The sequence below is a fragment of the Sapajus apella genome, unplaced genomic scaffold (genome assembly GCF_009761245.1).
Source record: "Sapajus apella isolate SASKATOON/1434 unplaced genomic scaffold, GSC_monkey_1.0 scaffold137, whole genome shotgun sequence".
Taxonomy (NCBI): domain Eukaryota; kingdom Metazoa; phylum Chordata; class Mammalia; order Primates; family Cebidae; genus Sapajus; species Sapajus apella.
This window is the reverse complement of record NW_022437077.1, coordinates 1,269,622-1,293,090: the sequence shown is the minus strand read 5'-3', so window position 1 is coordinate 1,293,090 and position 23,469 is coordinate 1,269,622. Positions and strand designations below refer to the sequence as shown.

Below are 23,469 nucleotides of genomic sequence, written 5' to 3'. Positions count from 1 at the left end.
GGTGAGAAGAAGAGTGAAGGAGGGCATTCAGGGCCTTGGGCCTATGAGGCCACAGCCAGGGGTGGGTGGGTTAGGTTGCGGGGATAAGGCAGTGGAGATGCAGAGGGAGAGGGATTGAGCCATAAGGGGGAATGCTATGCCTGCCTCCTGTGAAAAGAGGACCCAGTCCAGTGGCTCTAGCTTCCTCCAGACAGCCCCTAATTCTGGTTCAGTGGATGGAGTCCTGGGCAGGAGGTCAGGGGACTGAATTCTAGTCCCCAGCCTGTTACAAGTTCACCACATGAAGAAAATGTGAACCTTTCCATTTTCAGACTCCAATTTCACAATATGTGGAGAATGGAAAAAAATAATTTATAATGTCTCTTCCAGTTCCCAAATCCTGACACTCAGGAGGCAGCTTCTCTGAGCTTTTTTCTCTCTGAGACATATGGTGGGAGGGGATATGAGTTTGAGAAACTCAGAGTTTAGAAATAGGACCCTCCCTAGCTCTGCATCTTGTGCTGCTTTAATGAGAGGGTTTCCCTAGCCCCAGATCTCCCCAGGGTTCTTGGTGGGGAGGGGATGCTGTTCTGGCAGCCAGATTCCTGGGGTTCTGGGTTGCAGGTCGCCTTTTCCTGTCCAGTGCCAGGCTGGCAGTGTAGCAGATTCCTGCCATGTGTTTCTAAACCTCACCACAGAGAGCTGGCTGGAGGCCAGAATAGGGCACAGTCTTCCTGAGAGGTGTCAATGGAGGGACTGGGGTCTCCCCTTGGGACTGTCTGTTCACTTGGTATGGCCCCCTCAGGAAGGGATATGTGGCTTTGGTCTGAGATTAGTAGAGAGAGCACTAAGAGTTTTCAGAGCAGGAAGAAGTGCCATGGATTATGCAACCTAAGTCACTTTTACAGACGGGATACTGAGGCCCACAGAGAGAAGTCCAATTTTGCCCAGGGATATACAGAGAATTTGGGGGCAGAGGATACGATAGAATCACTATCTTTTGAATCTCAGATGGCCCTTGAGATGGGAACTCTAGTGAAGGTGGACAGATGGGTTACCCAGGAGAAGTGGAATCACTACTGCCTTCACCTATATTCCCTAGAATCTTCATGTATGGACCCAGACCCTGAGTGGCCAAAGCTGGACCACAAATGATGGAAAATAACCCCAGGGGAACACGCAGACTTGGGATTGCTGAAAAACCTCAGCAACTTCTTCATTCCACAGCACTTCTCAGAAAAACATGCTAAACGTGTTTTACTATGTTATGCATCTCTGCAGAGTAGTAGACCACAGTGCTGCTGCTGCTGCTGTTGCTGCTGGGGTGTGTGTGTGTGTGTGTGTGTGTGTGTGTGTGTGTAGGTGTAGTGGAATGCTTAAAAATTTTTGAGCACTGGCCTTCTCATCTGCTATTCTTTTAACCTCTGTCACCAAACTCATCTTACCCTTTTGGTGGTTTTCTTTTTGGGAGTGCCAAGAATACCCATGCCCACAACTTGTCTGAATAGCTAACTCTTCACCCTTTAGGGTCCTTTGGGTATCCGAAAAACCAAGTGGCAGCAATACTTGGTCGGTAGGTCCCTCAGAGGCATCTTTGAATCAGTTGCTGAAGACTCCACGGTTGACCCAAACTGAAGCCACTGACAAATTTTATCAATACAAGTAAAGCTGAGCCTTGGGCCCTGTCCATGGTTCTGAAAAAGTGCTGTCCTATATCTTGGTCTCCAGGTATACGAATGGCTCTTTAGGATCGTTGCATGTTTTCTGGAGGCTTCCCTTTCAGTTGCAAGCCAAGAGTCCATTCTAGCCCTGCAATTTTGAAGCCTGAGCACAAGAAAAGGAAGAAAGCGCATCTCAGACCTAGTTCCTGTTTCTTTTCTTTTTTTCAGGAGCTAATGATCAGCAGCTGCTGAGGGGCTTGGATATGACTGCACCCTTGTCTCTTTTATGGAGGCAAGACAGATTTTATAAGTTCTATTGATGACACGAGTCCTAAACTGAAGTGAGGCAAACAGGATGCTAGACAAAATTCTGCCATTCACTGGTGTTATGTCCACAGGCAGTCATTTTCCCTCTATGGGCCTTAGTTTTTTCATCTGTGAAATGAAAGCTGTGTGTAAGATTCAATGACTGATCCTTTCCCAACCCTAGAACTCTTCTGGAATTTAGAGAATCAGTGAGAGAGCCAGTGCGAGTCTGAAAATTGTTTACCCCGATTAACTCCCACCCTCAGATGTTTAGATCTTCCAGAGGCTGAAAGCTTGCAAACCTCTGATGCCAATTCCTGAGACATCTGCACCACTGGCTCAAACCTGGGCCCTGGGGGTGCTGAGGGGTCCCAGGATGATCAAGCTTTTGGGGGATTGGCCTCAGGGGAGGGGGGAGGAGGACAGAGAGCATGTAGGCTCTGGAAGCCTCAGAAAGCAATCCTGGATTAGGGGATTAGACACTTCTGCCCCAGGAGAAAATCTGGTCTCAAACCGACAGGCGGCCTCATTCCCCCCTCCCCCACTCTGTCCTGGCCAGCCTCGGGACCGGCCTGTCCTCCCTAGAGGCTGCACCATCTCTGGTGGAAAGTCAGTGCTCCCTGGAACCTCACTGCTGCCTCTTCTCTTTACCAGGTCTTATCCCTAGATTAGTCTGCAGTCAGAAGGTCCCTGGCTGTGGGCTCCAGGGATGTGTCTTGGGAGTGGGATGCTGGGACTCCTGTCAGTCTAAGCACAGTGAGAGAGTTCCTTGTAACTCCTCAGGCGCTAACGCCCTCCATTTTAAGACAGGTTGGGCCAGACAGTCAGCCCAGTGACCTGAATGCCCCTGGGGGTAGCACATTGCTTTAGTTATGGGCCCTGGGCTCTACATGCCTCCAGCTCCAATCTCTTGAACAGTGGTATGAAAGAGGGTTTGGCTCTCCTCCCCCACTTCGGGGTTGGCCTCTCCAGTCTTGCAGAGAGGCTTCCCAAGGGCCTCATATTCCATGGCGCACCTCCATGGCCACTTCAGTGCCCTTTATCTTCCCCCTGGGGGCTACTCCAGACCCCTGGTCGGGCAGCCGCTGCGGGGCCGCCTCCCCGCGGCCGCGACCTAGTTCCCTGCCGTTATTTTTAGGGCGCGGGATGGCACCTGCCCACGTGCCGCGCCCCGCCCGGAGAGTGGGTGGGGGGGAGCTGCGTCTGCTCAAGGGAGGCGAGGCCCTGTCCCCTGAAGCACCCCCTTCATCCCACCCACGCAATCCCCCAGTTTTCGTGCAAGGGGGCCACCAGTCGCGCTCTGCCCGCCCCTCATCGTCTCTTCTCCCTCCCTCCCGCTCTCCCCCCCAAAACCCCGCCAGTGGCTCACGCCTCCTGCATACGGGATGAGGTGAGCAGCGCCGCTGCTGAGAGGGGGCGCGCGCGGGTGTGAGCGTGTGTCCGTGTGCGAGTGTGTGTGCGCCGGGCGGGCGGGCACTGCAGCTTCTTCCTCCGTGGAGCGGAGAGCGAGAGCGAGAGCGAGCTAGAGCGAACGAGAGAGCGGCGAAGGCAGGCAGAGGGGCGCAGGCGAGGCGGCGCAGCCATCCCCGGACCAGGGGCCGCGCCGCCACCATGCTAAACAACCTGACGGACTGCGAAGACGGCGATGGGGGAGCAAACCCGGGTAAGCTGTGGTCCGGGGGCGGCGGGGGAGGGGGCAGCGAGGAAAGGAGGCAGCTCTGGGGCTAGAGGCGGAGCGGGGGCCACCTCCTTCAGAGAGGAGGGTGGGACTGACCCAGGCAGTGGGCGCCGGCAGAAGCCTGGAGTCCAGCTCCATTGGAATGCTCCGGCCGCTGTCCAAGGTGCTGGAATGCGCCGCGCCCGGGTGCAGAGCTGGGGGCCGGGGCGGGGGGGATTGTCGCTGTCCACGGCTTCGGGCCGACTTGGGTTAGCTAAACAGAGGGAGGTGGTGGGAAGGGGATAGAAGAGCTAGAATGGGCTGACATGGAGCTCGACGGCGGGAGGAGGATTCCTTTCCCCGACAGGGGACCCCGGCGTCCTGGCGCAGAGCGGGCACCGGTGGTGCCGGGGGGCGCAGTCTGCTGCAGTCCCTGGTTCTAAGACTTCCATCTGGAAGATGGGGGAAGAGGTGGCTGTGTGTGTGTGTGTGTGTGTGTGTGTGTGTGTGTGTATAAGGGGTTGGGGCTACATGACAACCCCCGTCCGGGCTGCGGTGTCTCCTTAAGGGAACCCTTGGTGCAATCTGGGACCCCTCCCCCAAGGCTTCCCAAGGTCCGACCTCTGACTGAAGCATACCTCCTCCATTGATTTTCAGTTCTACTTTGCAGAATCTCCCCCTCTCTCTCTCGCTTTCCCGTGGGTTCCTCTTTAGGACAGGAAGGAAGATCACCCTCTTTTCTTCCCTCTTTCCCCCTCCTCTCAGTTCTCTGGGGCGGTCCAGTGTAGCGGGGGGATTCTTTTCAGTTAGCTCTGCTAGCTCCCCCAGTGAGGCCTCAGAAATGGGGTCCCAGCGGCTGAATCCTCAGCGCCGCGGCGCGGACACTGCGGACGCGCTGCGGTGGGTGCGGAGACTCGCAAGGAGCGGAGGGGCTTGGTACAAGTCCTTTTGCTGCTCCCGCTCTCCCCCGCCCTCCTCCGCGGTTTCCTTGCTCCGAGGTCTTGGGGCCAGCCACCCCCTCAGGCTCTCAGGTCCCCCGCCGCCCCCCAGCGGTCTCAGCCATCCATCACGGCTGTCAGCCGCCCCCACCCCCCGCTCTCCAGAGGCGCTGCGTCCCCTGCGCACTAGCGTGCCTCCTGCTCCTGCTGTCTGCGCTCAGCGCCTTCAAACGTTCCCCTGGGCACTGCTTGACCCTATGAGCCGACTCCTGCAGATCCCTCTGGGGGATGGTCCCTAGGGCTGAAAGAGCAGGGTGTTCTAGGGATTGGCAACCTTGACTCTGAGGTCCTCCTGATCCTGGATACTGAATCTCAATCAGGGCCAGTGGCCACTTGGAAAAGCTGGGGACACCAGGGTCCCTATCCTTTGTCTGACCTCCCACCCCCCGTAACTCCTAATTTCTCTTGGGGGCTGAGTGGCATACAGGTGCCAGAACTCCTAGCTGGCCAGCTTATCCACCTCCCCAGTGACCCTGGGATCACCTCATCCAGCATCCGCCCCCTCCCCCGCGGGCTTCTGGCTGGAGGGGGAGGGGGTTTGGCAAAGTTGAGCCTGCGGCAGCGCCAGGCATCCTGACGCGGATCTTTCCATCTGGGATCCCCTTCAGATGCCTCCACTTTGAAAGGGGGACTCAGATGAGAGAGCATCTCTCTGTTCCCTCAGACACCGGGTATGGTCCTGTACCCCAGCACCCGCTTTCTCTGCTAAGGTTTCACCAGGCCTTGGGGTTTCCATGGGGTCTTAGGAGGCCTAGAAAAGAGGCATCAGTTTGTATGAGGCAAGAGTTGAACTGGGAACTCGCTTCAGTTCTATCCCCTCTCTGTTAGTTTCTAGACACTGAGTGCAGCGGACCCATTTGGAGACCTTCTTTCTATACATAGGGTCCAGGACCTGGAACGCCAGTGGCCAGAACCTGGGTCAGGTGCTCTGGGTCCCAGAGAGAGAAGATCCCCACCCCACACCCCCACCCTCCAGTGGTGCCTGGAGATGGTGGTAAGAGGTGCTAAGGACCTTATGGACTTGAGGGAGGACCATCAGGCCAAGAGCCCCTGACATCTCTGATTCTAGATTCTTGGGGATGTACGGGAAGGAACTGGTTGCTGACCTCGCTGGCAAGTGGGAATGGCCCAAGTAAGTGGGCACTTCTGGACTAAAGAAGAACCCAGGGATGTGTCCCGGTCTCCTTTCCCCTTGGGGTCTGACACCCCTTCTCCCTCTTGGAGCTGGCCTAGGGATTCCCCCAGGCCCAGCCCCAGGCTCCGGGGAGGCTTCTTAGCCTGCGCCGCTCGCCTGTTTCCTCCCCGGGAGCTCTGGCCGCCGCAGCTTAATTGAAAGCCGATTCGGGTTGAGAGCTCCCAGGGGGCGGGGGTGGGGAGGGCTCAGTCTCAGTCTGGCCCTGCCTCTGGAGTGCGCCGCTCGGCGCTCCTGCATCACCCTTACTCTTGGCTCTGGGGAATCAGGGCGAGTTTCCCCTTAGCTGTTCTGGTTCTTTGAGAACTCGGAAGCTCATTCCCCATCCCCCTCAACGAGTGCTCATGGCGTTCCACGGAGCGGACGAAATCAGCCTTGGCTGACAAGTCCTGGGAGCCTGGCGTCCCGCCCAGGCAGCTAGTGGAAAGGCGGGACCCAGGATGAGCCTACCTAGCCGCCCTCTCCTTTGCCCTCATCTCCTGGCCCGGATCCGGCCTGGAGTCTGGCTCTGCGCTGCGCGCCGCGTTACATAAGCGGCTGCGGGCGCGCGGCCCGCTAGGCTCGGCGCTGCGCTCTCGGCCTGCGCGGTCGCCATGGAGACCGGCGCCGGGCCACCTAGTTGCAGGGTCTCGGCCCGGACGCCCCCATTCCCGTCCCCTGAGTGCCACCCGCCCCTGCGAAGGAGGAGGCGCTTGGGAGGGGGCGTGAAAGGCAGAGGGGAGGGGTTTTCTGGTCTCGTCCTGGCCCTAAGAGGGAACGCTGGGGGGAAAGGGACCCAGCTCCATAGGAGACAGGACCCCTAAATCTTATGGCTGGAGGTGCCGTATGGGATGGGGAGCCCAGGCTGGGGAGGCACCAAGTATGTTAATAATAATCGCAATTGCAATAGTAGCACCAATAGCCACACTCGTGGCTGGCACACCTAAAATGCATGATTTAATTTAATCCCCGCAACGGCCCTATGAGTTAAGCTTGGTTAGTATGCTTTTGCAAAGGAGGAAACTGAGGCGTAGAGAGTTTGTGACTTGCTGAAAGTGACGACACAGCCAGTGAAGCTGGGACTGGAATGTCTGTTTCCATAACTCCAGCCCCCTTTCTTAACCGTTAGGAAACTTCCTCTCGCCTCAGGTCCCCTTAACTTCTCTAGTCCACACCATGGTGTGCTGAGAACAGGAGGCAGCATTTTAACAGGAGCGGGAATCTACTTCGTCCTTGTTTCTCCTGTTCTCTGGTCCCAGAGAGTTATTCTGAGATCCTGGGGTACAGAGGGGAGCCCCGGATAATTTAGTCCCAAATACTTTTTCCTGACCACCTATTACACGCTGGGCTCCCACTGGGAGGATGGGTCTGTTATTCCCAGGAACTCACATATGGGAGAAGAAAGAGCTGACGTCCCCTATTTGGCAACCAGGAGTTTCTGCCTTGATGGATGAGGTGGAGGTGGTGGCAGAAGACTTGGTGGTGGGTTTCCTTGGAGCAGGTGAGGCATCAGTCCTCCTGGTCCAATTTTTAGTCAGGAAGAGATTGGTTTTATAACAGAGACAGGGCATGCTCTCGCTGGGTGATTGAGGAAGGTTTCCAGAAGGTAGAGATGAGGACCAGGAAGATGCAGATGAATGGAGATGGGGAGAAAGGGATGTCAGCTGTTGAGGGGACAGGAGAATCAAGGTATGTAGGCCCTCAATTTTACTTGGAATTTGGTCAGTGGGGAGTTTCTCCAGTGTCCAGAGAGATGTCAACTGCTGGAACTCAGCCCTGGAATTGAAGAAGGGTCATGGCTGAAGCCAAGGAAATGTACCTTTGGGGCCTCTTATATCTTTCGGAAGGGATCTTCCCCCTGGTGCCCAAGATACTTTCTCCTCGAGTGATCTCATCCAGGTGCATGGCTTCACATGCATCCTACACATATTTACATGGCTTACCCCCACCTCTTTCTCCTGGCCAGCCTCTTTGCTGCATGTATCCTGATTCGTATATCCAGGTGGCTTCCGGATGTATCCACTTGAGTGCCCTACAGTGCCTCACCCTCAGCTAAATTCAGCATCTTCTCCACCTCCAAACTCCTCCTCTTCTAGTCTTCCCATTTATTAAATAGCACCATCATCCAACCATTCACCCATGCTAGAAACCCCAGGCGTTATCCTGGATTCTTCCTCTCCCCCTCCCCAAACATCTGGCATTGAAATATGCCAGTAATTCTGTCTATTGCTCTACATTGCTCTGGTCAGGGACATCATCAGCCCTAACCTGGTTTACTGAAAGTCTCTAACCACTGTACTTTGTTTTCTTCACCTAAAACCTTGAATGATGGCTCTAAAACATGGATTTATTCATGGCACTTTTTAAAATTTTTTTCTGAAACACTTCAATGCCTCCCCATTGCCCTCTGGATAAGGTCCACATTCTTGAACATGACCTGCTAAATGCTTAAGGGCCCAGCCTACACTTCCATTTCCAGGCTCACCTTTTCACTTTTCACTGCCCCTTCCACAGACTCCAGCCAGATAATACTTCACTCCTCTAACCCACTCTGTTTGCTCTCACCTCTGGGCCATTGAACATGCTGTTCTGCTGTTCTGTCTGCCTGGAACACCCGCCCTGCCTCCCTCCCAGTCTAGCTCTTACTCATTCTTCAGTTCTCAGCGGACACGTCACTTCCTCTGGGAAGCCTCCCATGACCTCCCAGGCTGGGCTGGGTGCCTCTCCTGTGTCCCACAGCCCCTTGATCTTCTGTCATAGAATTTACCATGATGGATTGGAAATTCCTGGTTACTGGTTTGTCTCACTGCACTTGGATTGGTCTCCTGAGAGCAAGGATGGCGTCTTCTGTGTTTTACCCTGCCTTCATCACACCTGTATTGGCACATGGTAGACACTTGGTAAACACATCATGAATGAAGATGACTAAAGCGCATAAGAGATGCCAGAGGGGGTCACTTCTTCAAGAAGTAGAGCATCTTTGAGGCTGTAGTGCTCCCAGAAGGCAGACCTTCCTTACTGACAAAGAACATGATTCCATCCCAAACACCAGTATAAGCCCGACTATAGTCAAGAAGGGAACTCTGGAGAGTCTTGGGGTGCCCTGGTAAATGGAATAGGACCCCAAAGAGCAAGGAAGCATCACACATCCATAAATACACAGTGTATGCCAGCTAGTGCATTAGGCTCTTTATACATTCTGTCAACTACAACTCTGCAAGGAAGCTGGTATTAGCCCCATTTTCCCAATGGGCAACCGAGATTCAGAGGGCTACCGTGGCACATGAGTCTATGCCTAGGTGGTTAAACAACAGCTGATTGGTGCCAGATCCCTGACTCCTCTGCCTTCTCAGGTGATGGCAACCCCAAGGAAAGCAGTCCCTTCATCAACAGCACCGACACAGAGAAGGGAAAGGAGTATGATGGCAAGAACATGGCCTTGTTTGAGGTGGGCTGCTAGGGCTGTTGGGCCCCCACCTACAATTCATCTTCCTGATTCATCAGCTGCTCCCTCCCTAGGGGGCAGTACCCTTCTCTCCACCCCTCCCTCAAGCCCAACTTCCTTGAGTCTCCCCATCCCTCCTTCTCCCTCCTGGGCTTTACTCCCTCTGCTCCCCGCTCTCCTCTTCTTATCCTATCATTCTTATCCCTGTTCTCCTTGCCTGTTCCTCCTCCTTTCCCACCTCATCCCAATCGAAATGGTTTCAGGCTCCTCGTCCCTATCTCTCCCTCTGCCTCCTCACCCCCCAGCTCACCCCACCTGCTTTCTCAGCCTCCTAGCACTGACACCCTCCCTCCATAGGAGGAGATGGACACCAGCCCTATGGTGTCCTCCTTGCTCAGTGGCCTGGCCAACTACACCAACCTGCCCCAGGGAAGTAGGGAACACGAAGAGGCAGAAAACAATGAAGGTGGAAAAAAGAAGCCGGTGCAGGTGAGGGTTTCGGGGGACAAGAAATGGAAGAAAAGAGATGGATGATGGGGAAGGATGGGGGAGGAAAATGGATTTGAATGGAGGGAGGGAAAGGGGATACGAATCAGAAAGAAGAGGGATGAAGGGATGGGGATAGAGAGAAGAGGAAGGTGGGGGTGGAGGAACATGGAGGAGGAGCACTCCTGGGGTGTTGGTAATGATGAGGGCTGCAGAGACTGACGCCGGCCTCCCTGGCAGGCCCCACGCATGGGCACCTTCATGGGCGTGTACCTGCCGTGCCTGCAGAACATCTTTGGCGTCATCCTCTTCCTGCGGCTCACCTGGGTGGTGGGCATTGCAGGCATCATGGAGTCCTTCTGCATGGTGTTCATCTGCTGCTCCTGTGTGAGTGACACCCCTCCCCTCACCACCCCCTGACAGCTGGGGCTTGGCAGAGGCCTGGGGGTGGGAGGTGGGAGGATGGAAGCATGAGACCCGAGCTTTTTATAGGAACCACTGCTTATGATCTTTGAGAGTAAATTAGGTCTGACTGGTCCTTCCTGCATCTCACAGCCTTGTCCCTGATGGCTGTTAACCAGGTTTCACCTGGATCTCTCTCTGTGTGTAATTACACAAGTGATGCAGCTTCATTGATGAAAATGATAGGGGTAGAGAAGAAAATAAAATTCACCTGTAATCTTACAATAGTTAACATTTTGGTAGGTCCAGACTCACAAAAAATGAGATTACGTGTCGCAAACAGCATTGTAACCAAATTCTTCCCATTCTCTCTAAAAAATCAAATATTCACCAAATGCGTACTTCTTGACACATTTATGTGTCCTCATACATAACCTTGAGACAGCTTTGCATGTGAGGTACCCAGTGTCGGAGCTGTTATGCCTATTCCATAGATGGAGAAACTGAGGCTTGGAGAAGTGAAGTGAGTTGTCTCAGGTCAGGCAGCTGGTCAGAGACGAGGCTGGGATTTCCAGAGCTCTCTTATGCTGTGGCTTGCTTGGGCTCCTTCCGTTCACATGGTGAATAAGAGGTTTTCTTAAGAAGAAGGACTTGGCAGGAGTAGAAGTTGGAACGGGCCCAGGGAGCAGCTCAGTAGAAGAGAACCTGTGGGTTTGGCTGGTGTTTATGGGGTATAAGTCTTGGCCCCAACCCAGGCCACTGCGGTCCCCACCCCAGCCACTGCTCTGATGATCTTTTTCCTCACAGACGATGCTCACGGCCATCTCGATGAGTGCAATTGCAACGAATGGTGTTGTGCCTGGTAGGTAACTGGGGCTTCGTGGGGGCGGGGGATGGCTGGGTGGAAGGAGGGATAGTACCCTGGGTTTTGGAGGACATCAGGACCCAAAAGAGGTAATATTATAGACTAGGGGGCTGGGCTGTACCTGTTTATGGGATAGGTAGGGACAGCCCTATTGGGGGCAGAGGAGGAGGAGGAGGCAGTTGCTGGTGTCGAATAGAGCAGCCCTCCCGCCACTCAGCCTGAGAGCCTCCTCTCCACCATTCGATTTTCTGAGCCATGATCTCTTTAAAGGGGTAATTAGCAACAGGGTAATTAGTGCTGCAAAATCCAGGCAGAGTGGTTACCTGGGTCTCCAACCAGTCCCCTTTCTAGGGTTGTAGCCTGTAAGCCTATGAGGCCCAGAGCAACCCCCTTTCTGCCTCTGTCACTGAACACCCCTCACCCCTTATGGCAGCCCAGTGCGCCTCGACCCTCTCACTGATACCAGATTCTCTCTGCAGCTGGTGGCTCCTACTACATGATTTCCAGGTCTCTGGGCCCGGAGTTTGGGGGCGCTGTGGGCCTCTGCTTCTACCTGGGCACTACCTTTGCTGGGGCCATGTACATCCTGGGCACCATCGAAATCCTGCTGGTAAGAGGGGCTGAGGAGGAGGTGTGGGACCCCGGGCTGTCAGTCAATCAGTGCTCCCTGGACACCTCCTATAGGCCAGGCCATTCAGTGAGGCCAGAGATGTGGTTCAGTAAGGCCAAAGTCAGATGTGGTTCTGTTTCTAAAGAGTTCACAGTCTAGTTGGGGAGACAAGATACAACAATTATGTAACATACACAGCTGTCATTTATCAGGCACCCACTGAGCTCTCAGCATCCTTCCAAGTGCTTTCCAGCCATTCTCTTGAATCCTTATGAGGTTTAAGTATTATGATGCCCATTTTACAAATGAGACGCTCAGAGAGGTGAGATAACTTGCTCAAGGTCACTCAACTCTCAGGTAGGTGGCAGAGGTAGGTTGATAAATATGGCAGAAATAATAACAGTAATGTAATGCAGCAGCTACCATTGTGTGATTGCCTCCCGCGGGCCACAGACTGTGATAGGTACTCCATGATGTTAATGGTAGATGGCTGATGGCTACCGGATTGCAAAAGAGAAGAACAGGGGAGGGACCTGTGTGAAGAGATCTGTTGGGAATAGTGACCGGAGAGAAACCAGGTTACTGGGCAGTGCTTGAAGGCCAGGAGTGGTGACTTAGGTCTGCGTTCTTCCTCCCCTCCCCTTCCTGTAGGGCATGGGTGCTGATGAGGGTTCCCTGGTGGATAGGAATTGGAGCTGACATGTCCCAAGCCTAGGCAGGCCCCAAGGCTTGAAGTATATCATTTTATTTTATCCTCACGACTCTCTCATGAGTGAAAGGTGGCCATTTTATTTTATCTTTTATGTTTTTTGAGACGGGATCTCACTCTGTTGCCTGGGCTGGAGTACAGTGGTGCAATCATGGCTCACTGTAGCCCTGACCTCCCAGGTTCAAATAATCCTCCCATTTCAGCCTCCCAAATAGCTGGTATGCACCACTATGCCCAGCTCATTTTTGTATGTTTTTGTAAAGATAGGGATCTCACTGTATTGCTCAGGCTGGTCTCAAACTCCTGAGTTCAAGTGATCCTCCCACCTTGGCCTCCCAAAGTGCTGGGATGACAGGCATGTGGCACTGCGCCTGGCTAAAAGGGGCCATTTTACAGATGAGGAGAGCAAGGCTCAGAGTTTAAGGAATGAGTGGAAGGAATATGAACCTTGGTCTTTCTGACTTCCAGAGCCTGTGCTTGTCCATTATACCACACTGCCTTGGAAACCTAGAATGAGAAGGTGCCACAGCAATTAGTTTTGCAGCAGGATGGAAGAGAGCAGGACAGGGAGGATGGATGGGGCATGAAAGGCCTAAGGAGGCAAATGATGAGGGAGAATAATAGACCTCCATTACTTTTAAGAATTAAAATATTTGAAAAATTGTTGTAAAAACAATTCTACCCATTGCAGAAAATTGGGAAAATATCCAAGTCATAAAAAAATGTAAAGAAGGATATAAGTCACCCAAAGAAGATCACCACTAACATTTTGGTGTATTGCCTTCTAGCTTTTGTTTTTCTATATGGAATTGTTTTCTATGTAAAATATAACTCTATATCATAAATGTTTCCCTAAACAACTCATATTCTCTTGGTATATATTATTTACAGTGAAAATAACTCTTGGAAGAATGTAAACACTAATATTTAGCATGAGAATTTTAGAAAATGCAGATGTACACAGAGAATAGATTATCCACATTTTTTTATGATTCAGGAAAACTGAAAACATTTTGATGTACCTATGAAAACACATATAGACATGTACTAATATATGTATATCTCTTCACATACGTTTATAAAAATGAGATAATAAGACATATTCTTTTTCAAAAACCTGATTGTGTTTACCTAATGTATGATGGATAGCTTTTAAAGTCAATCCATATAAATGTATGTCATCTGGCAGTGACTTATGCCTGTAATCCCAGTACTTTGGGAGGCCGAGGCGGTTGTATCACCTGAGGTCAGGAGTTCAAGACCAGCCTGACTGATATGGTGAAACCTTGTGTCTACTAAAAATACAAATCTAGCCAGGCATGGTGGTGGGCACCTGTAATCCCAGCTACCTGGGAGTCTGAAGCAGGAGAATTGCTTGAACCCAGGAGGTGGAGGTTGCAGTGAGCTGAGATTGTACCATTGCACTCCAGCCTGGGCAACAAGAGTGAACTCTATCTCAGAAAAAAAAAACTATGTCATCTTTTTAAATAGCTCCATAGACTGTGTGGGGATACCACGATTTATTCACCCAACCTCTAGTGATGAACATTTATTTCCACCATTCCATTAGAAATTATTAAAATGATAAATAATTATTAAGAATTATAATTAACAAAAATGACAGAAGTAATCACCCCAGCATCCTTGCAGTGCCATTTAAAAAATGTATTTTTATTTGTTTTTGAGATGGGGTCTCATTATATTGCCCAGGGTGGTCTTGAATGCCTGGCTGCAAGTGATCCTCCCACCTTGGCCTCTCAAAACATTGGGATCACAGATGTAAGCCACCGTGCCTGGCTTTGCAATGCCGTTTTAAAATGGCTGCATCATAGTCCTTACAGGACAGGCCATGCCTTCTTTAGCAATTCTCATATTACTGGATGTCATTTCCAGTCTAGCACCACTGTGATTGTGCTGTGATGAGGATCTTTTTTTTTTTTTTTTTTTAAGCCCTGCCTGTAGTGTGAAGAGCCACTGACTTGTCTCTGTTCTTCCTGCTCCTTTCCCACAGGCTTACCTCTTCCCAGCCATGGCCATCTTCAAGGCAGAAGATGCCAGTGGGGAGGCAGCAGCCATGCTGAACAACATGCGTGTGTATGGCACCTGTGTGCTCACCTGCATGGCCACTGTGGTGTTTGTGGGCGTCAAGTATGTCAACAAGTTTGCCCTTGTCTTCCTGGGTTGTGTCATCCTCTCCATCTTGGCCATCTATGCTGGGGTCATCAAGTCTGCCTTCGACCCACCCAACTTCCCGTGAGTGCTGCCAGTCTGAGCCCAAGGAACTGTCCTCTTACCTTCCCTGGCTCTGTTTCAGAGTCTGTGTGACAGTCTCTGCCAAACTCCCTCTTCCTGCCCCTCAGAATCTGAGTGGTGTGGGTTGGGAGCAACTTACCTTGGAAGGGAAAATCTCTCTTGGTTTGGGGACAGTCTCTTCAGAGTGGGGTAACTTTTCTGGAGGAGGGAACAATTTCCCTTTTTTTTTTTTTTTTTTTTTTTTTTTTTGAGACGGAGTTTCGCTCTTGTTACCCAGGCTGGAGTGCAATGGCGCGATCTCGGCTCACCGCAACCTCCGCCTCCTGGGTTCAGGCAATTCTCCTGCCTCAGCCACCTGAGTAGCTGGGATTACAGGCACGCGGCACCATGCCCAGCTAATTTTTTGTATTTTTAGTAGAGACGGGGTTTCTCCATGTTGACCAGGATGGTCTCGATCTCTTGACCTCGTGATCCACCCGCCTCGGCCTCCCAAAGTGCTGGGATTACAGGCTTGAGCCACCGCGCCCGGCCCAATTTCCCTTTTAAGAGTCAACTGCTGGCTGGTGGGGTGGACTTAGAAAGAATTAAGTGGGAATGAATTCCAAAGAAATGAATATTCTCTGTGGTAGGGAAACCTTTCCTGGGTGGGGACAACCTCCTGGAGTAGGGCAATCTCCTAGTGTTGGACAATTTTTCCAGGATGGGAAAAGACACAGAAGCCTAGAAGGTTCAGGGGCTTAGATCCGAGTCCCCTCCATCCACTGCTCAGAGGAGGAGGGCTTCCCCCGAGACCGCTGTCCGCGGTGCTGAAGCAGCATGGCGCTAACGCCGTGGTTCTCCCCCTTGGCTGCTTATTAGAGTCACTAGGGGAGCTTAAAGAAAAAAAAAAATGCCAATGGCCAGGCTTCATTTAAATTAAACGAGGAACTCTGGATATGGGGACCTGGCGTCCATAGGTTTGAAAGCGCTCCTGGTGGGTGTATTGTGCAGTCAGGGCAAGGTTATGTGGCTTCCCACCTTCCTCCCTTGTTTCTCTCCCTAGGATCTGCCTCCTGGGTAACCGCACTCTGTCTCGCCATGGCTTTGATGTCTGTGCCAAGTTGGCTTGGGAAGGAAATGAGACAGTGACCACACGGCTGTGGGGCCTTTTCTGCTCCTCTCGCTTCCTCAACGCCACCTGTGATGAATACTTCACCCGAAACAATGTCACAGAGATCCAGGGTATTCCTGGTGCTGCCAGTGGCCTCATCAAAGGTCTGTGGGGGGGCGGGGAGGATAAGGGCTGACATCCAGGGAACGCTGCAGGGATTGTAGGTTAAGCGGTCAGGATTAAGGGGCCCTCTTTGGGATTCAGCTAAATTCAGTCAGCTTTAATTGAGCACCTACTCTGTGTTACATTCTGTCCTTGTCATCAGGGAGGAGTAGAGGTGAAAAGGAGACACGTGTCTCACCACTGGTAGGAAAGGAAGTCATCAACGTAACAAACAGTCACTGAGTACCTATGGAGTGCCCAGCATTGTGCTAAGTGCTAGGAACACAAAATAAATAAGCCACATTCCTGGCTTCAAGGAGATTAATGGCAGGGATGGATGTCTTAGCAAATACATTATGCCATGTGTAGATGTGCATTTAGTGCACAGAGAATGCTCAGGCGAGGGACAGTGGGAGAGTTCATGTGTATAAGATGGCAATAGGCTTCCTGGACTCACCTGAGGAGGATTTTGAAGGACAAATGAAAGATCTTCAGTTCTATGAAAGGAATAAGGAAATTGTAACCAGAAGAACAGCTTGCCTAAAAGCACGCAGATGCAGAAGAGTATACTGTGTCCTTCCAACCACAAGTAATTTGGTATGATTGGGGCACAAAGAGCAAAGGAAGGTGGGGAAAGAAGTGATGTAGCAGAGGCTGGCGTGAGCCAGATTGTGGCAGGCTTTGAAGCAATGTTGGAGAGTTAGTGCCATACTATGAAGGCAATGAGCCACTGAGGGGTTTTGGGAAAGGGAGGGACATGATCAGATCTTCATTTTGAAGGTTCATTCTGGCTACTAATGTGGATGGGCTAAGGGGGTGAGAGGAGAGAGTCAGGGGACCCAGGAAGGGGCTGATGTTGTGAGTCCAGGAGAGAGAGATGCTGGCTTTCTGAATGAGAGTGATGGAGTGATGTCTGTGGACATTACTGCAGTGCTTCTCAACCAGGGCTGTTTTGCCACCCAGGAATCACTTGGCTGTGTCTGCAGACAGTTTTGGTTATCAAAACTGGAGGGGTGTACCTGGCATGTAGTAGGTAGAGGCCAAGATGCTGCTAAACATCCTACAGTCTTATAGGTCAGTCCTTTGCAGCAAAGAATTATCTGGCCAGAAAGATCACTAGTACCATGGTGGAGAGACCTTGGAATGGAGAGAAGGGGCGTATTTAAGAAATATTAAGGAGGGGTTAAGGAACAGAAGTTGGAGGTGGTATTGAAGTTGAGGAAGGGAAGAAGGAGCAGTTGAGGGCAGGGCACCAGAATTGATGATGGTGCCATTTACTGGGATATGGGATGCAGAAAAGGAGCTGGTTTCGGGTGGGTGGATGGTGAGATCAATTTGGGACACATTGAGTCAATCTGAGATAGTTCTTTATGTGCCCATTTGCTCTACTAGATTGGACTATTTGATGATAGGAACTGGGTCTGATTAGCCTGTGAAAGCCCTGCCTGTGGCCTGGCCCAAAGCATGAGCTTAGGAAATGTCAGTGGAAGTGAAATAGAGTCAAGGCCGAGGAGAGTCAGACGGGGTTGATCTTGACCCTGGCTTTTTGCCCCCCTCCCGCCTCCTAGTCCCAGTGCTCTGGTCCCCTGATAGCTGGCCTCCCTCTGAGCATTCTGTCTCCCCACAGAGAACCTCTGGAGCTCCTACCTGACCAAGGGTGTGATTGTGGAGAGGAGCGGGATGACCTCGGTGGGCCTGGCCGATGGCACTCCTATCGACATGGACCACCCTTATGTCTTCAGTGATATGACTTCCTACTTCACCCTGCTGGTTGGCATCTACTTCCCCTCAGTCACAGGTGAAGGGGAGCTCAGAGAGGGAAGGCTCTGCCTGGGAGTGGATGGGGAGGAGAGAGTCGATGATGATGTTGGGAATTTCTTAGTCCAACAGCACCATCACGTAAGCAGGGGCCCACATTTCACTTCCCATTGGACACATGAGGGAATTAAGGCCAGGAGGAGCCAAGTTACATGCCCAAGATCTCACACAAGTCAGTATGCTAGGACTAGATCCCAGGCTCACTGACCCTGAGGCTGGTGCCTTTTTTCTCATCTGTCTGGTCTCCTGTGGCCCTGACTTGAGTCCTAGCTGCACTTCTGTTTGCAGGGATCATGGCTGGTTCTAACCGCTCTGGGGACCTGAGGGATGCCCAGAAGTCAATCCCTACTGGCACCATCCTGGCCATCGCCACCACCTCTGCTGTCTGTATCCTGCACAGCTACACTGGGACCCCCCTCAGGGGAGGGCTAGAGGGAGGGCAGCTAATGTTGCTGCCATACCTGCTGGTGCAGGAGGGGTGGGGAGGAAAGGTACTGAACCTTGGGGATTTTCCTTTATCCTCTGCTGCAGACATCAGCTCCGTTGTTCTGTTTGGGGCCTGCATTGAGGGGGTCGTACTGCGGGACAAGTAAGAGAATTGGGGTTGATCCTGTTCTGGGGATGGGTAGGCATCAAAGGCTGAGTTCCGGGAAACAGACCCAGCAGGAGGTGCTGGGACCTGTGGGAGGGGCCTGTGGGAGGTGCCCGTGGGAGGGGCCCGTGGGAGGGAGGCCACAGGGGTTGCTTGGAAGGTCGTCTTCTTCTATTTTATCTTCCTTCTGTCGCTCCAGTTTGAGAAGCTTGAATGACGTCTCATTTCCTTTAGGATAATGATACTTTCCTTTTCTTTTCTTTATTTTATTTTATTTATTTATTTTTTTTGAGATGGAGTTTCATTCTTGTTACCCAGGCTGGGGTGCAGTGGCAAGATCTCGGCTCACCGCAACCTCTGCCTCCTGGGTTCAGGCAATTCTCCTGCCTCAACCTCCTGAGTAGCTGGGATTACAGGCATGCGCCACCTAATGCCCAGCTAATGTTTTGTATTTGTAGTAGAGACGGGGTTTCACCATGTTGACCAGGATGGTCTCGATCTCTTGACCTCGTGACCCACCCGCCTCGGCCTCCCAAAGTGCTGGGATTACAGGCTTGAGCCACCGCGCCCGGCTTTTCTTTTATTTAAAATGGATTAAGTCAGTAGTGTATCTAACATTTACTAAATGTCCATGTGTTGGTCACATACGCAAGAGTGTTATTTATCTGTGCTCCCTCCAGAATCTTGGAGGGAGCACAGATAAATAACACACGAGTTTTGTCCTGAAGGAGTTCTTTTGGGTGGGCCTCTACTGACCAACAGACTTTGAGTGCAGTCAGTAGGGATGGCCATACAGGAAGGCCTGGGGGCTTCAGTCCAGTCCTTAGGGGTCTTCCCAGGGAAGTCCTCTCAGAGGAAGGGAGGCTAGAAGTGTCTTATATACTTTATCTCATTTATCCTTCCTTCTTTCAAGGTTGAGCAGAGATTAGATAGCTTGGAGGAAGGGCATTCCAGGCAATGGGGAGCCAGGGTGGAGGGGAGAAACATGCGCACATGCCTGCAGCTGTAAGTGCTCAGTGCCCTGGAGCACTCACTTCTGAAGGGCATGGGCACACACAACTGGCCGGGTGGTGTAGGAGCGCTTCTCAGAGTCACTTTCCACTGCTACCGCCAGGCTTCTGTAAAGGAATGCAGTGGAGCTGGGACCTATGCTGGAGCCAGGCCTAGAGGCCTGGTTTTCAGCATCAGGAAATTAGAGATTGATTTTATTAAGGAAAAACAATGGAACATTTCGGGCTCTGCCTCCCCTGTCACCCTTACAGAGCTTAGTCCTGTGGCAGGCACGAAGTTGGTTCTGCAGTTGGTATGGACACCTACCCTGGAAATCTAGGTGGCACTGCTCACCTGACATCTCCTGTCCACTTCATTCCAGGTTTGGTGAAGCTGTGAATGGCAACCTGGTGGTGGGCACACTGGCCTGGCCATCTCCGTGGGTAATTGTCATCGGGTCCTTCTTCTCCACCTGTGGGGCTGGGCTGCAGAGCCTCACGGGGGCCCCACGCCTGCTGCAGGCCATCTCGAGGGATGGCATCGTGCCCTTCCTGCAGGTCAGTGTGGAGGCAGAACAGCCCACCCCCGGTAGCCCAGCCAGTCAGGCTCCTTCCCAGAGAGACCACACAGTGACCAGGGCTATGGCCAGCCTTGGACTTCCTCCTGTGCCACTTCCGCTCTGCACTGCACGAAGAAGAATGAGTGTGTCTTACTTGGGATTTGGCCCCTGGTCAGTGCATCTCATGAAGCACTGTCTGCTCTTGGGAAGAAAACAAATGGTCCTGTTTTGGCACAGTGGTTGATCAGAGCCTCGGGGAGGCAGTCAAAGGGCAAGAAAAGGGTAGCTTTCAACATGGTGCTAAAAAAAAAAAAAGACTAATGGAGAACAGGGTCGGGGTGGCTTGCTGGCTTCCTGACAGCTCCTCTCCCATCTGGTCCCCTTCAGCTGCTTTCCCCCTCTAGGGATCATTTGAACTTCATTGTACTGGGGTGCCCATGTCAGGGTGGGCAAGACATAGCAAAAGCCTGTTATCCATTTGCATTCTCCTAAAGGAAGAGAAATGCATCTTCTCCCTACCTCCTCACTGGTGGTAGGATTCCTGCCTCTACTCCACTGGCTCCCAAGATAAGGGGAGAGGGCCGAGAAGTCATTAAGGTCTCAGTCCCCCATGATGATTGCTCTGTCCTCAGGTCTTTGGCCATGGCAAAGCCAATGGAGAGCCGACCTGGGCCCTGCTCCTGACTGCCTGCATCTGCGAGATTGGCATCCTCATTGCATCTCTCGACGAGGTGGCCCCCATCCTATCTATGTGCGTGCCTGACTTCTTGCCCTCCTCACTGGCTCAGGGTGTTTCTGTATCTGAATCCTGCAGCCGTGACCCATGACAACCCACCCAAACACTTTAACAACCCCAGGAATTTCCCCACTGGTCATAAAAGTCCATCATTTGTTATAGAGAGAGTCACTTGCATGTGTTATCAGGGTATATTGTAAGGGTATTTGGCTTTGAACCCCTTCCTAAGCACCAGAGCATGATCCGGCCACCTCCTGACTTCCTGCCCCCGTCCCCCTTTCTCTCTGGATGCTGCTGTTTCTGTTTCTGCCTCCCTTTGCATCTCTGTCTCCAGGGGGGCCTTCCTGTGTTCCAGGTTCTTCCTGATGTGCTACATGTTTGTGAATCTGGCCTGTGCAGTACAGACGCTGCTGAGGACACCCAACTGGAGGCCACGCTTTCGATATTACCACTGGTGGGTGCCCCGACCCCACACTGCCACGGAGCCACGCCTCCACCCCAGTCCTTACCTCACTCCAGCCTATCCCCTCTGGGTCTAAGAAGAGGACATTCTTTTTTCTCTAGCTTTTGTTGACCAACTCACATGAGGAAGGTCCTGTAACAGGTCTCCCAACAATCATAAATCAAAACATAGGGCCAGGTGCGGTGGCTCACGCCTGTAATCCCAGTGCTTTGGGAGGCCGAGGCAGGTGGATCACTTGAGGTCAGGAGTTTGAGACCAGCCTGGCCAAGATGGCGAAACCCTGTCTCTACCAAAAATACAAAAATTAGCTGGGCAGGGTGGCAGAGACCTGTAGTCCCAGCTACTTGGGAGGCTGAGGCAGGAGAGTCACTTGAACCTGGAGGCAGAGGGTGCAGTGAGCCGAGATCGTGCCATTGCACTCTAGCCTGGGCAACAGTGAGACTTTGTCTCAAAAACTAAATTAAAAAAATAAAATAATAACATAGCAGCATATACGCAGTCTCAGCTGGAATCCCTCTCCTGTCTGTGATGCCCAATAGCCCACAATATAGCAGGGAGGCTGGAAGTCAGCCAACCAGAGTTCAAATCATGACTCTGCACTTCCTAGCTATGAGACCTTGGACTGGTGATGTAGCTTCTCAGAAACTCAGCTTCCTCAGCTGTGAAATGGGCATGATAGCTGCACCTGCCTTGTGGGTTCTTGTGAGCACTACAGTACATGGCAGATGCTTGCCGCACAGACTCCAGTTTCTCTCACCATTTTCCTCTATGGCTCTTCATCCTCCCCTCAGGGGCAGGCAGAGCAGAAATGATGGTGCTTGTTCTACAAAAGGAAACTGAGGCCCAAAGAGGGAAAGCAAGACTGTGGCATAATTGGGCTAGAACTGGGGCTGTCCACTCCTGTCTGGATGCTCTAGCTTTGCTGGTGACCTCCTTTGGGAGGTCCTGTTTCCACATGAGAAACAAGACCCATGAGACCTTGGCCTCAGAGCGCACCTGGCTAGGCCTGTCTGGCAGGGTCTAAGGCACAGGAACAGGGTGGTGTGGGGTGTCAGGAGTTGGGCAGGGCATGGGGTTGTGCCCTGTCTGTGGCTTCTCCTTCACCCAGAAGGTTCCATATCCCCTGGTCCTCATGGGTATGATGTGTGAGTTCCCCGAGACTGGGCTGTTCTTGCCCATGCTCTGCCCCATCTCCCTCTTGCTGTCTAAACCCAGCAACAACTCTGCTGGGGCTCACAGGCTGGGTCTTCCCACCTTGTCCAGGACCCTCTCCTTCCTGGGCATGAGCCTCTGCCTGGCCCTCATGTTCATCTGCTCCTGGTATTATGCACTGGTGGCCATGCTCATTGCTGGACTTATCTACAAGTACATTGAGTACCGAGGGTGAGTGTCGGGAGTGGAGCGAGGCGGTGGCTGGGGAAGGCTGAGGGGTGGTGGGAAGGAGAGGGAAGGGATAATGAGGGAGTGGGGTTGTGAGGGCGAGATGAAGTAGGGAGTGGGAGAGGATGGGCTGGAGCGGAGGGAGAGGGTGATATGGGGTGACATTGCAAGATGTGGATTAGGGGCAGAGGCTTTGAGAAATGAACAGGAATGGTGAGAGAGAATGGATTTAGAAGCTATTTTCCAAGGAAACTTATCCAAGGCTTGATTGGGTCTGTTGGCAGGAGCGACACTTATGTCCTTTCTGAGCCTCAGAGATGGCTCTGCCCTGGGGTAGCCAGTGTGGCATAGATGCTTCTCCCTCCCCACTCCTGGCTTTCTGTCCTCATGTGATCCTTCTTCCCATGATCCTTCTCCCCCAGGGCGGAGAAGGAGTGGGGCGATGGGATCCGAGGTCTGTCTCTCAGTGCGGCTCGCTATGCCCTTTTACGCCTGGAGGAAGGGCCCCCACACACAAAGAACTGGAGGTAAGTAGTCAGAACACAGGTGTGCATGAGTGTGTGTGTGCACGTGTGCAAGGCTCAGGAGATAGGGGTGGGGGAGTGGGGAGGGAGCAGGGCCTGACTTATCTCACTTGCTTTGTTTTGCTGAGCGATGCCCTAAAAGCCCAGCCTTGTCCGATTCCTTCCCGCCTAAAACACTTGTCCTCTAACCCCACCAACCATGCTATCCTCCTGAGCATCCATCCCTTCATTCATTACATCATTTCCATCATTTGTTCATAAAATATATGAATGCCTGATGTATGGCAAGTCCCTTCCAGTCGCTGGGAGTGTAGGAAGCACGCAGTTTTGTGGACAGACAAACATCAGATCATGTAGCATTTGCTCTGGGACAGGTGGAATCATTCCCTTTGAGAGTTATAGGGGCTCTTAGCACTTTGGGAGGCCAAGGTAGGCGGATCACATGAGGCCAGGAGTTCGAGACCAGCCTGGACAATATGGTGAGATCCTGCCTCTGCTAAAAATACAAAAATTAGCTGGGCATGGTAGTGCGCACTTGTAGTCCCAGCCACTCAGCACGCTGAGGCAGAATAGCTTAAACCTGGGAGGCAGAGGTTGTAGTGAGCTGAGGTTG

General features: G+C 52.3%; 1 protein-coding gene and 1 long non-coding RNA gene across 5 annotated transcripts in view; one reads left to right on the top strand and one right to left on the bottom strand.

The window, feature by feature from the left end:
* Positions 1-23,469, top strand: part of SLC12A5 (solute carrier family 12 member 5) — a 38,794-nt gene that overhangs the window by 4,050 nt on the left and 11,275 nt on the right. For 2 of the 4 annotated variants that reach the window (XM_032263625.1, XM_032263628.1), the window contains exons 2-16: positions 9,126-9,220; positions 9,575-9,706; positions 9,944-10,090; positions 10,913-10,967; positions 11,450-11,580; positions 14,301-14,542; positions 15,585-15,796; positions 17,422-17,592; positions 17,901-17,999; positions 18,144-18,201; positions 19,577-19,751; positions 20,386-20,504; positions 20,845-20,943; positions 22,216-22,335; positions 22,755-22,859. In XM_032263625.1, the coding sequence (XP_032119516.1) occupies positions 9,126-9,220; positions 9,575-9,706; positions 9,944-10,090; positions 10,913-10,967; positions 11,450-11,580; positions 14,301-14,542; positions 15,585-15,796; positions 17,422-17,592; positions 17,901-17,999; positions 18,144-18,201; positions 19,577-19,751; positions 20,386-20,504; positions 20,845-20,943; positions 22,216-22,335; positions 22,755-22,859 (1,960 nt within the window). Of the gene's footprint in view, positions 1-3,338; positions 3,610-3,711; positions 3,788-9,125; positions 9,221-9,574; positions 9,707-9,943; positions 10,091-10,912; positions 10,968-11,449; positions 11,581-14,300; positions 14,543-15,584; positions 15,797-17,421; positions 17,593-17,900; positions 18,000-18,143; positions 18,202-19,576; positions 19,752-20,385; positions 20,505-20,844; positions 20,944-22,215; positions 22,336-22,754; positions 22,860-23,469 lie in introns of those variants that run through there. The other 2 variants (XM_032263626.1, XM_032263627.1) reach the window with 2 other exon arrangements.
* LOC116540227 lies at positions 1,296-3,223 on the bottom strand. The gene is made up of 2 exons (XR_004264352.1): positions 2,598-3,223; positions 1,296-2,347 (listed from the first exon to the last, which is right to left on the bottom strand). It is a non-coding gene; the product is annotated as an uncharacterized LOC116540227 (long non-coding RNA).